The 13,093-nt window shown below is 45.6% G+C and overlaps 1 protein-coding gene across 2 annotated transcripts in view; it reads right to left on the bottom strand.

Annotated features, from left to right (window-relative positions):
- Window positions 1–9,029, bottom strand: part of MTHFD1 (methylenetetrahydrofolate dehydrogenase, cyclohydrolase and formyltetrahydrofolate synthetase 1) — a 45,080-nt gene extending 36,051 nt beyond the window's left edge. The window contains exon 1 of one of the 2 annotated variants that reach the window (XM_061464185.1): window positions 8,921–9,029. In XM_061464185.1, coding sequence (XP_061320169.1) covers window positions 8,921–8,961 — 41 coding nt within the window. In that variant the 5' untranslated portion in view covers window positions 8,962–9,029. The remainder of the gene's footprint in view (window positions 1–8,920) is intronic. The other variant, XM_061464186.1, reaches the window with a different exon arrangement.
- Between the last annotated feature and the right edge of the window lie 4,064 nt (window positions 9,030–13,093).

Raw genomic sequence — 13,093 nt, forward strand, 5'->3', positions numbered from 1 at the left:
GATGGATCTATAGTGGTAAAACTGTAAAATAGCTAAACAAACGGAAGGTACCTGCAGATACACCTCTCTCAGTTGGTCAATACTATGTGTTTCTATTTCCTGCCTGCTTGGCCTAACCAAGCTGGATAGGCTGCAGTCCTACACTCACCTTTCTGCCTCCTGCCTGCTTCTGAGGTTGCCAACATACATGTGAGAAAATGCCCCCAGCCCAACGGTTGCCAAACAAGACAAAGATTTTTCCATGGGAGCAAGAAAGAGAATGGGAGGTAGACAGACTTTGGCCTCTTCAGGAACCTGCTTCGGAAGGTTCCATGGGATACAGCCCTAGAGGGCAGAGGGGCCCAAGACTGTTGGTTGATATTCAAGGACCACCTGCGGCAAGCTCAGGAGTGTTGCATCCCAACTAGAAGGAAGTGCAGCAGGAGGGCCAGGAGACCTCCTTGGACGGATAAGGAGCTGCTGAGGAAAATTCAAGTGAAAAAAAGAGGCTTATAATAAGCGGAAGCAAGGACAGGTGGCATGGGAAGAGTACAGGGATGTTGTCCGAGAAGCTGGGGAGCAGGTTAGGAAAGCTAAGGCTCAGTTAGAATTAAACTTAGCTAGCGGTATTAAAGATAACAGGAAGGGATTCTACAGGTACATAGCAAATAAAAAACAGACTAGGGAGAATGTAGGCCCCCTCAGGAAGCTCTCAGGAGAACTGGCTACCCAGGATTTGGAGAAGGCTGAAGTTCTTCACTGCCAAAGGCTCTGACTGCACCACCCAAGTCTTGGAAGGCTGATGCAGGGACTGTGAGAATGAAGGCCTTGGGCCCACTGTAGAAGAGGAGCTGGTTCGAGACCATCTTAAAAATCTGAATGTGCACAAGTCCATAGGACCTGATGAGATCCATCCGCGGGTCCTGAAGGAGCTGGTGAATGAAGTTGTGAAGCTGCTGTCCATCATATTTGAGAAATCATGGCAGTCAGGTGAAGTTCCCAATGACTGGAAAAAGGGAAATACAACCCCTATTTTCAAGAAGGGGAAAATGGATGACCCAGGGAATTACAGACCAGTCAGCCTCACCCCTGTGACTGGCAAGATCTTGGAGCAGATTCTCCTGGAAGGCATGCTAACGCACATGAAAAGCAACAAGGTGCTTGGTGACAGCCAGCATGGCTTCACTAAGGGGAAATCCTGCCTGACCAGTTTGGTAGCCTTCTATGATGAGGCTACAGAACTGATGGACAGGGGTAGAGCAGTTGATGTCATCTACCTGGACGTGTGCAAAGCGTTTGACACTGTCCCACATGACATCCTTGTCTCTAAATGGGAGAGACATCAATTTGATGGATGGACCATTTGGTGGATAAAGAACTGGCTGGATGGCCACACGCAAAGAGTTGTGGTCAATGGCTCAATGTCCAGCTGGAGACCAGTAATGAGTGGTGTCCCTCAGGGATCGGTGCTGGGACCGGTCTTGTTCAACATCTTTGTCGCTGACATGGACAGGGGGATTGAGTGTGCCCTCAGCAAGTTTGCCGATGACACCAAGCTGTGTGGTTCGGTTGATACGCTGGAGGGAAGGAATGCCATCCAGAGGGACCTTGACACACTTGTGAGGTGGGCTGATGCCAACCTCATGAAGTTTAACCATGCCAAGTGCAAGGTCCTACACCTGGGTTAGAGCAATCCCAGGCACAGATACAGGCTGGGCAGAGAAGAGATTCAGAGCAGCCCTGTGGAGAAGGACTTGGGGGTGCTGGTTGATGAGAAAATGAACATGAGCCGGCTTCAGTGTGCGCTTGCAGCCCAGAAAGCCAACCGTATCCTGGGCTGCATCAAAAGGAGCGTGACCAGCAGGTCCAAGGTGATCCTGCCCCTCTACTTGGCTCTTGTGAGACCTCACCTGGAGTATTGTGTGCAGTTCTGGTGTCCTCAACATAAAAAGGACATGGAACTGTTGGAACAAGTCCAGAGGAGGGCCATGAGGATGATCAGGGGACTGGAGCACCTCCTGTATGAAGACAGGCTGAGGAAGTTGGAGCTGTTCAGCCTGGAGAAAAGAAGGCTGCGTGGAGACCTCATAGCAGCCTTCCAGTATCTGAAGGGGGCGTATAGGGATGCTGGAGAGGGACTCTTCATTAGAGACTGTAGTGACAGGACAAGGGGTAACAGGTTAAAACTTAAACAGGGGAAGTTTAGATTGGATATAAGGAGGAAATTCTTTCCTGTTAGGGTGGTGAGGCACTGGAATAGGTTGCCCAGGGAGGTTGTGAATGCTCCATCCCTGGCAGTGGTCAAGGCCAGGTTGGACGAGGCCTTGGGTGATATGATTTAGCGTTAGGTGTCCCTGCCCACGGCAGGGGGGTTGGAACTAGATGATCTTAAGGTTCTTTCCAACCCTAATGATTCTATGACAGAGGAGAAGCTGTGAGGAAAATTAGCTAAACCCTTCTACACAGCTCAGATGATGTCTTTAGGAAAAAAGTTTAAAGGTACAATTATTAAAACACAACTTTGAAGGGAAGCATGAGAGGATTCACTGATGAGTTAATCTCTGATGTCAATTCATGTCAGTTCACTCTGTAATGTTTTAGAAATAGCAAGTATCCATCACCAATATATTAGCCACAGACAGCTCAAAAGCCACTGTCACCACCCTCCCTAGCCTTGCACTCCAACTTCTCTGTCTGGGCCACGAGCATGATTCTCCACCTGGGAAGGTGGTAGGAAAGTGGCCCCAGTGCCAGGCTGTTGTGGTTTTTCAAATTTAAAATTCTCCCAAAAGCTCAGGTGCAGCCTAGCACCACTGGTCTGTCTACACACAAGAGGCATTCAGGATTCAGAGAGAACTGACCAATTGTGCCCATCTCATGGGCTCACAGAGCTGGAAGGAGATGGTAGCACTTGACTGCAAATGTACTTAGAAGCAAAAGAAACATAAGCAAAGCTCACAGGACACCATTAGAGGCTTGACAGGTCTGTCCTTCTCCATGTGACCTCCAGCCCGTGTCCCACCCGCTATTCTCAGAGATGAGAAGGCACTACCATCACACTCAGCAAATCCAAACACCCTATGGGTTCAGACACAGATGGTTTCCTTATGTTCACCCACCCTCAAATCAGTATCACAAGGTCTCCCCAGACTGGAGGAGGTCCTGTTGTTGCCAGTTCATTAAAAATGCAAAGAGCAAGGGTACAGGGACAGAGTAAGTAGCTGATGCCAGCTGGAAGGCTGCAATTCCTGCTATACAGGAAAATTCCAAGATGACAGCCAGTGAAGTCAAGTCTACCCTTCAACTATGAGCTCCAAATCACAAATGCAAGAGGCAAAAAGGGAAATGCAAGCAGCATACAGCTCTGCTGCAACCCAGCAGCACTGATCCCAAGGGACAGTTTCAGCTGGCCCAGCCAGAAGCAGCCCTAAGGCTGTTCTAAGCTCTGCCTCAGGGTAAATCACAGCCTCCTGCTACATCCCAAATCATGTATCTCTCCTGCTGCATCCCAAATCACATGGTCAGAGCTCCACTGTACCTGAAGAGAGGGTTCAGAGTACTTTTAGGTGTGTGTGTCTAGCCAAGCTGTACAAAGTCTCTTAACAAGCTTCAGTAAAAGAGCTTGTTTTCAACCTTGTTTAAGAAATAGTAGTTTCTAGGCTTCCTTTAGCTATCACCTCTGTAAAACACCTGACACTACGACTGGCTGATGAGTTCAGAAAACAATGTTACAGCAAGCCCTGTCCTAGCAATTCTTCATGCTGAAGTGACAAAAGTTAAATCTGCTGGGTAGCAAAATCAACTGCCTCTCCTTACACTCCTGCTGTAAGGCCCCAGGGAAGGCTCCAAATCTACAGCAGCAGACACAACAGGGCCTGAGCTCACAAGCAGCACATAACAGCAACGCAATGATCTCAAGGAGCATCAGAAGCCTACTGCACATGTCCTGTGCGTGCGTCCTGGTCCGGCGGGCCAGCTCTTTGAAGGAGCTATTTCTGACAACAGTCTCTGGTGTTCCAGTAAGGAAAGCACATCACTGATTTGTCGCCTAAAAGCAAAAAGAAATGCAAACAAACACAAAACATATGAGAGCTCTACTGCATCATAAATTATGATTGAGTGCGCCCTCAGCAAGTCTGCCGATGACACCAAGCTGTGTGGTTCAGTTGATACCCTGAAGGGAAGGAATGCCATCCAGAGGGACCTTGACACACTTGTGAGGTGGGCTGATGCCAACCTCATGAAGTTTAACCATGACAAGTGCAAGGTCCTACACCTGGGTTAGAGCAATCCCAGGCACAGATACAGGCTGGGCAGAGAAGAGATTCAGAGCAGCCCTGTGGAGAAGGACTTGGGGGTGCTGGTTGATGAGAAAATGAACATGAGCCGGCTTCAGTGTGCGCTTGCAGCCCAGAAAGCCAACTGTACCCTGGGCTGCATCAAAAGGAGCGTGACCAGCAGGTCCAAGGAGGTGATCCTGCCCCTCTACTCTGCTCTTGTGAGACCTCACCTGGAGTATTGTATGCAGTTCTGGTGTCCTCAACATAAAAAGGACATGGAACTGTTGGAACAAGTCCGGAGAAGGGCCATGAGGATGATCAGGGGACTGGAGCACCTCCTGTATGAAGACAGGCTGAGGAAGTTGGAGCTGTTCAGCCTGGAGAAAAGAAGGCTGCGTGGAGACCTCATAGCAGCCTTCCGGTATCTGAAGAGGGCCTATAGGGATGCTGGAGAGGGACTCTTCATTAAAGACTGTAGTGACAGGACAAGGGGTAATGGGCTAAAACTTAAACAGGGGAAGTTTAGATTGGATATAAGGAGGAAATTCTTTCCTGTTAGGGTGGTGAGGCACTGGAATAGGTTGCCCAGGGAGGTTGTGAATGCTCCATCCCTGGCAGTGGTCAAGGCCAGGTTGGACGAGGCCTTGGGTGATATGGTTTAGCGTAAGGTGCCCCTGCCCATGGCAGGGGGGTTAGAACTAGATGATCTTAAGGTCCTTTCCAACCCTAAGTATTCTATGATTCTATGATACTAGACAGGCAACTGGAAAGGGTTTCAGGTCTGGGTTTTACTTTCAATCCAGCCTTCTCAGTGGAGGAGAAACAAGCCCACCCAAGGGTGTAGTTTCTCTCTGTCCTCTGTGAAGCGGGGCAGTGGCATGATTTTACCCCCAGCAGCCATGACTATTCACATATTACACTGCTGTACTCTCTGTAATTAGACATTAGTTCACTTCCCTTTCAGCTACAGAAAAGTACCTTCGTTCACTTCAAGAAACTTAACACACACAGCAGCGCTGATTTGCTTTAGGAGCTTTAAATCAAGAATCACTTGTTAGACAGCCACCTAGTGTTAAGTACCACTGCTCTCTAGTTACCACAAAAGTCACAGGTGCAAAGGTTTGAGAGAATATTAAGGGAAAAATAAATCCCGTTTTAACTCTGCAGACTTACAAATACATTACAAAACAATCTTTGAAAGCCAGCAGCTATTTAGTGATGCAGTTTGCAAAATTTTATTGTGGACTTCAGGTCTTCACAAAGATAAAAGTTCATATTGTTAAATCAACATCTTTTTACTAGCTGTATGAAAACATTTTTAAGTCTTCAGACACAAATTTGCAATTGCATGTGTCTGTTTCTCCAAAATCCCTCTGACGCTAAGACCTATGTGCCCTTCTACAAACTCACAGTGCAAACAAGGGTCCAGGGTCCACACAGGTTAAGGACAGCACATGGCTCTAAGCATACAGTGCAAAAGCCAGATCCAAAGATTAAAGAACCTGTTAGCCTTTCTTTCTCTAGACTGCAACAGAGGGCTGAATTTAAACTCATTACGTGAATTTTCCAGAACAACAAAGGACAAACCATACTCCTCCAGCTCTACTGTAAAAGGAGATTCTTGTCTCCCATACCTCCCATTGTCAGTGCCTCCCACCACCACACCCATGGGATTACATATATGCAATGGCTTGGATATTGAGCACACACACAGCCATACTGAAGATGACACCAGGCTGTTTCTGTCCCTTTCTACGAGCAGTACTGGACCACACAGTCCACTTTAACTTAGCACATCCACATGTGGTACACTTCAGTGCATGCCTGAAACATTCTGGGTAGGACGTGGCAAACAGATCTCACAGATGAGAATATTTTTTTTTAGTTCAGGCTAGAATTAGCTGCAGTTTCAACAGGAACTCCAAAAAAACTTTTGAGGCCCAGTCTGAAAAAAGCTGAACAGTTGTCTTTACTGCAGTTACCTCCAGTTACAAGCTGAGCGTGATCATTGCTATATCCAGTACCTTAAACTCAACGCACTACCTGGCCCATCCCTAAGGGCTGGGAGGTATGTTAAGTTTTCCCTGCCATCACAACGCATCAGCCGCTCATCCACTCCAGGAATGTTCGTACATTCCTGGCGCCATCAAACAATTCAGGCCAAGTGAGGGGTTTCCAAACCTGGGCTACTTAACATGATAATGACTGAATACACTCACTCCTGTGAACATAAGCTGTAAAGAGGAGCCACTATGATGTTTTGCTTTGAGTATGTATTTTCAGAGACAGTATTTTTACTTTAAGGGAATACTAGCAACAAAAGGTTGAGAATACTCTATTTTGATTCCCTCCAGCTCTCCATACGCTGCATACTTGAAACACTGTTTCTCTTCATCTTATTAGCAATTTGTTCACTGTTCTGTTGTGCAGTACATTACCTTTTGCAACTCATTTGCAATGAGGCAAATTTAATTTGCAGCAAAATCTAAGGATGAATTACTAAACAGCCACTCAGAGAAGTAGAGGAAAGCCACTCTGACATAATTAGTCAGCTCAAACATTTTATTCCAACATTACGCAGACTGTCCAGGTACAAGAGTTTGCTTCTACTTGAAAGAAGCAGCCTTAGCAAGAGAAGCATTAACTTAAGCACCACACAATGTCTGCTGCCCTGTATGTTCTCCTTCCCATACATGACATAACCAAGCTTACTATCTTCAGGTAATATTCAAAGCCACTGAAAACATCTATTTTTCTTTGTACCCTTTCTGAGCCTTCCAAGACTTACCAGGTGTGAACTAGCTTTATATCAAGTTTTCCTTACAGAGGCAAGGAAGCTCTCACTCTCTCTCAAAGTATTTCTTCTCTTTACATGTTTCACAAAAATACGAATGGCACTGTCTACCTGATTTTTGTTTAAATAACTGATATGACTCTGAATTACAATATTTTTTCACCTTTTTGGGGGGAAGGGATGTTTGGTGGCAGGAGAAGAAAGTTCACAATATTTACGAGTTTTGATTTAACACACAGAGAAACACAGATGTAGCTGTAACACTACTTCATCAATTCACCTCATTTGTTAATATTTGACTGACTTACAAACACTTTTCTGGACTAAAGGATAAAGTAACAAAACCCACCCTCTACAAGACAGTCACTGAAAAGATTCTACAGTTGATGTAACCAGAAACATTCCCCCTTTCTACAACAGGCAATTCAGCTGAAATTTCCTAGGGACAAAAAGCACACTCCTATTGCTGCTTGTGCTGCTGCAGACTCTTGGCCAGGAGGTGAGCTCCCAGTGAAAATCCTCTGGACCAGCGTTTCTCTAGAGGGCCTGGAGAAACGGACAAGTATCTGCGGGGTGGATAGCACATCTCCTCATGCCTCATTCAAGCACTCCAGTAGGAAAAAGACTGCCGACAGTGTAAGATGAAGCACAAAAACCAGACTGCAATACCCAAGTGGAACTAGCCCAAAAATTACTGGGTAAAAAAATTTACAAGCACTCTTTCATCATCAATATTCAGATTCAAGACATATTAGGCCTACTTTTCAGAAATGCTCCATTGTCACTCAGATGTAGACTGTTGTACATACCCACACTTAGGTCTAACCACTTTTCTAGATTTCTTTAGACCATTTCAAATTTACCCTTTCTGTCCAAATTCCCTGGTTATAGACAGGGGATACCGAACAAAGCTACCTAACCAAACCTTGTTTGCACAGAACATAACAGTGCAAACAAGGTTTGGCAAACAGTTTAGCAAAGGGTAATACTTCGCTAAACACTGCACTTTACTAGGGTTAGGGAAATGGATTTAGCTTTCTTACCAGATGTGCATGTGAAGTAGCAGCAGGAAGAGCAAACAAACTGAAAGCCACAACACAGGCTCACCTATACGCAGGGCTTGCCAGCTAAGTAAAAGCTGAACAGCAGAAAAAAAAACCTTTTCCTTTAGGGTCTGCCAAATCTTCCAAATAGCTTTAGCAGGACACCCATGAACATTCATCTTCATGTTATCCAGTACATTCATTAAAGTATTTTTCCATAAAAAGGAGTGACCAATGCCTGCACGGTATGAACACAGAGACCATACTTAAAGCACATGCTCCCAACTCCTGCTTGTAAACCATCCTAGCATGAATCTATAAAGAGTGCATGTCAGCTAGCACCTGCACACCTCACTGTGCAGAGATCCTGAGCCACCCTACAGGGATGGTGCTGCACACTGCCGAGAACCAAGCAGAGGCACCCCTGGCCTTCTGGATGGGATGTGTGTGTGTGGGGGGGTTGGGGTGTGCGTGTACAGACAGCACTTTACGTTCTTCTGATCTTCAGTGCTACCTTTATTTAATAACTCCCACAATTTCCAGCCGCAAAAAGTGAGCTTTGACTACAACGTAGTGAAAAAACTGCAGGGTATCTTTAAACCTCTGCCCCTGGCAGAGCCAAAGCAAAAGCCACCCCAGGCCCATTCCACTGCTGCCCCCCTCCGTCCCGACAGCCACACCAGGCTCCTTCTCGATCTCAGCCACCTCAAGGGGCAAAAATCCCCTCGGCTACCCCCAGGCTCCCACCCGAGGCAGCCCCAGCCCCACGCAGCGCCGGGCTCTTGGCGGGAAGGATGGGCGGGCGGGCCCCTGAAAGTACGTACGCGGAGACTATCTTGCCGCTGAGGATCTCAGCAGGGGCCATAGCGAGGGCAGGAAAACAGCGGCCGAGCACGACAGGACTCTCCGAGCGTCTGCGAGATGCGCTGCCCCCGCAGCTGACCTCCTACCGCGCCACACGTGCCCCCGCGCTTTCGGCGGTCACCGGACCCACCGCGCAAGCGCTGCCCCCGCCCCTGCGGAGGGAGGGGAGGGATGCCGAGGGGCGGTTATGGGTTCTCGAGGCAGGGGAGGTTGTGTCATGGGTTCGGTTGTTCCCGTTCGGCTGCTGTGAGGAAAAGGGGTTAGAGCGGCGCGGTGAAATGGCGGCCAAAGCGTCACAGTGCCGCCGGTCCTGGCTTTTCCGGCGCCCTGCCCCGCTCTGCTGAGAGCGGCTTAGGCGGTGGGGCTGGCTGCTGGCTGCTGGCGGTGGGAGTGGAGGAGGGCGAACGATGCGTTCGGGGCTGGGGGCGCTGGTCTCCCATGTTGGGTCTGCACGGTGGATCCCTGGCTCTACGTTGAAAGAAAATCGCAGATCCGTATAAGAATTATCTCTTGCGTTTCATGTCCTGGGGCTGCACTGTGGTACCCTTGAGAAGTTATGCTGAGAGTCGTTTATTTGGTCAATATAAAGCCACCAACACACTGGCTAGCCAGTGTAGAAAGAGGGGGATGAAGGGGAGGGGTGGGATTGTGGCCTGTTTATAGAAATTGTCACAGGTGAGAAACAGGTTCCTAGCAGTTGCTTCCAAGGGCTGTACTTGATGTGAGTAATACCGTTAAGACTGGTGAAGGTGTAGTTTCCTGTCAGGTCAGTGCAGTTGTCTATGTGTGCTGTTACCTATACAACCAAGGCTTGCCCTTGTGCTGCAGGCCAGCACAGACGTTTTAGGACCTTGCTGAGAGATTCAGCTTTCAGTGGTTTTCTCACAGATATGGCAAATAGCCAGAGTTGGAAATAGGAAAAGCAGTTAAATGCCACTGAGGCAGGCTTGCTCAGGCAAGATAATGCCATGGCCCAGAGAAGTTAAAGAACTCATAAATGTTCTCTGCTAATATCTAGCATACAGTTAGAGAACAGGACCACAACACAAAACCAGTGACAAAAAAGGCAGGGACAGGGAACTGGCAAATTGGGATCGATGATGGGGTGGGCCCCACAGCATTTGGTTGCTGTTGGGGAGCAGTAGCATATTCCTGTGCCTGCAGTAAAGCAATACTCCTTGTACTGTAGCCACAGCTGTCACATGAAAGAAATGGGATAACCTCTCTGCAGATTAACAAGCAATGAGGAATAGGAGCTGGATGCTAAAACAACAGTGTTCCTGCTGAGAGTTTGAGACTTAAAAGCCTTGTGTGAAATGCTTTCACATAGATTTTTGCTTTACATAGAATGCATAGATTTGGAAAAATAATGTGTCTGTTTCAAAGAGTTTGCTGAGAAAGCATTCAATCCTGCTGTTCCCTAATGTAGTTGGTTCACAAAGGGATTTGGGGAACCATCAGATTTTGAGAAGGAAGAAGTGCAGGCTTTGCAGTTTCCACCTAGGGCACAAAACTGTGAGGACAGAAATACACAAGCCCTTCTGTTTCAGAAGCTTTATGGTTGCTTCTCTGGTGTTCTGGGAGGGGAATATAATCGATATATAGTTCAAAACTTCTCTGAGGATAAGGCTTTTCTTCTTTGTGTTTCCTTTCATGGCCTAGCAAGTGACATTTTTCTCCTTTTTCTGCTTTTTCTCTTTAGGGGAGAGTTTGTTACCTTGAGTGGTTAAGCTATCTTAAATTAACAATATGTTGTAATTGTAGGATTAAAGGTCAGAAATTTCTCTTTAGAAGTGACTTGGCAAAGACAAAAGGCTGTCTTTTAGGGCTGTTATATGCTAAATAGGAAAAGCTAGAAAGAGCTCCTCTTTTTTTCATTATGTATTCCCTGTATTTCCTGGAATGCTCAACAGGCACTTGCAGTATTATACAATCAAGACTGAGATTACACAATTAACTGAGAGAAGGGATTTTTGTAGGCTACTTAAAATTCTGTGCTTTGTTTCTTCTGTTGCCTTTTTCTGAGGCATGAATAAAGTCTTGGGGGGGGGGGGGGGAACGACGGCACGTACGACGACTTGGTGTTTTTTGAAAAATGCAAGAGATGGACTCCTTCAATTAAGGACAGGATAAGCTCACAAAACAAAAGATTTGACACTCAGGATCGTAATGTAAAAATGTAAAAAAAGAAAAAGCTACCTTATTTAAAATATTCAGATGACCTTATTTGCAGGAGCTGTGGATTCCCGCCCAGAGTTGCTAGCTTGCATGATTTGCATACGTGTGAGTATTAATCTTACTTACTGCTTTTTTTTTATTTAAATGCCTCAGCTCCTGAAAAATAAAGTCTCATGATGACAGATAAAACTTGGGAAATTATCTGAATTTATTGTAGTCTAAAAACCTGAATCTGTTGAGTCTGAAAAACAGGAACTAAAAATAATTTTAACAACTTCTACTACTTCACTGGTTTTGAGCTAAATTCTCCTTTTTTGGGAAGGGATAGACTCATGAATTTGAAGTGCTTATGATGGAAAATCAGATTAGCTAATGTCCTTGTATCATAGCAGGACATTCTTTTGTATTTCTGGCTTGTCTCATGTGGCAGTCAAGTGCTAAAGATGAGACTGTTACTCAGAAGTTGTGTGTGTCACACCTTTATGTAAGAACATGTTTTTAAACATTTATTCTTAATTATCATCCTGAGGTCAAAATACTGGAAACGGTATAGGAAAGGTTCAAAAATGGGATTATGTGATGAGAAGTGGCTGAACAGACCTTTCTGATCATGTCAGAGCCAAATCCAGCTCCAAAATGCAGTAAAAAAGTTCAAGCTACTGTTGACATATAGGAAAACTCGGAGAAACAGTGGCAAAGGAGGCAAACATGGTGAAAATGTTTACAAAGTTGGCAGCAATGGCCAATGTTTTGGTTTTTCAATGCAATTCTTCTGACCATATAAATGCAAAAGGATGAAAAAAAGAAAAGGCTAATACCATTATAAGAACAGACAGCCCTGAGCATATGCTGCTTTGTACCAAAGCAGACTTATTTTCTAATGGCTGCTAGGATGAAGAAGGATAAAACCATTTACTTCAAAATAGGCTGAAGCCTAAGGGTAAGAGACCTCTGAGTGTTGCCCCAGAACAGTTGTTCTGCTCATTCACCTCCCTGACAGACATCTCTGGGTCTGGTTTGGCAACTCCCCCAGTTTGATTGTTTATCTTTGCATCCAGCCCCTCTTACCCAACAAGTCAAAAGTCATGGAGGCTGATCTTTAAAAAAAGCCATGAAGGCTGCAAAATTCATGCCAGAAAGACTTTCAGTGTTACTTATGAGCTAGTGAAGGAGGACTGGAAAAATTCAATTAGCTCCATAAACCTTGGTTAGAAAAGAAGTTTTGAGAAAGCTTGTTTGCAGGAGCACACCAGAAGAACAGTATTAGGCTTTGATTCTTCAGATGCTTAAAGGAAGCTTTTCCTTCTTAGAGATGCCCCACTGAACAAAGCAGGATTGGTTAAATGAATGATATTACTCTAGAATGTACCCTAACTACCATGATGGAGAACACAATTTTATAAGGGGGTAACAGTGACATATTTAAATACGTGCTATTGGTCAACTTGCCCTTTGATCAGATCATGCTTTGAAATAGCTGTTATAGCTAAGCTGTATTAATGTAATAGTAGGTAGCATGGGATAACATTTATTCCATCATAACATGTTTCCTCAGTATAGTTATCCCATAATCTGTTTAGCTGCCTCATGTGCCACATTTATTTTTGATATTTCGGAGAAATAACAAGTTGTGATGCAGGCAGCTGTTGGACAGTCACTGAAAATGGAGGTGACCTCGGTTAAGATCGTATTTGCTCTCTGGCTTTCTCAGGGTTCCTGGTCTAATGCTTGAACTAGGAGAACAGGGACTTAAACTGTTAAAAAGCAGTTTTAACTACAATGAACTGATTTTCTGGAAAACAAGGTATTTCCATCACAGGTTTTTCTGACAGAGAGGTAAAGCTGTGTCCCACATGTAGCAAACAGGCCTCTGAAGTGCTGAAGTGAGTGTACACATGCCTATATAGATGTGCATGTATTTCTTAGCATATATGCCTTATTTTACAAACCTTCGT

Source organism: Pezoporus flaviventris, unplaced genomic scaffold (genome assembly GCF_033815535.1).
Source record: "Pezoporus flaviventris isolate CSIRO_AGI_PZ_B2104156 unplaced genomic scaffold, CSIRO_AGI_Pfla_v1 ptg000036l, whole genome shotgun sequence".
NCBI classification, from domain to species: domain Eukaryota; kingdom Metazoa; phylum Chordata; class Aves; order Psittaciformes; family Psittacidae; genus Pezoporus; species Pezoporus flaviventris.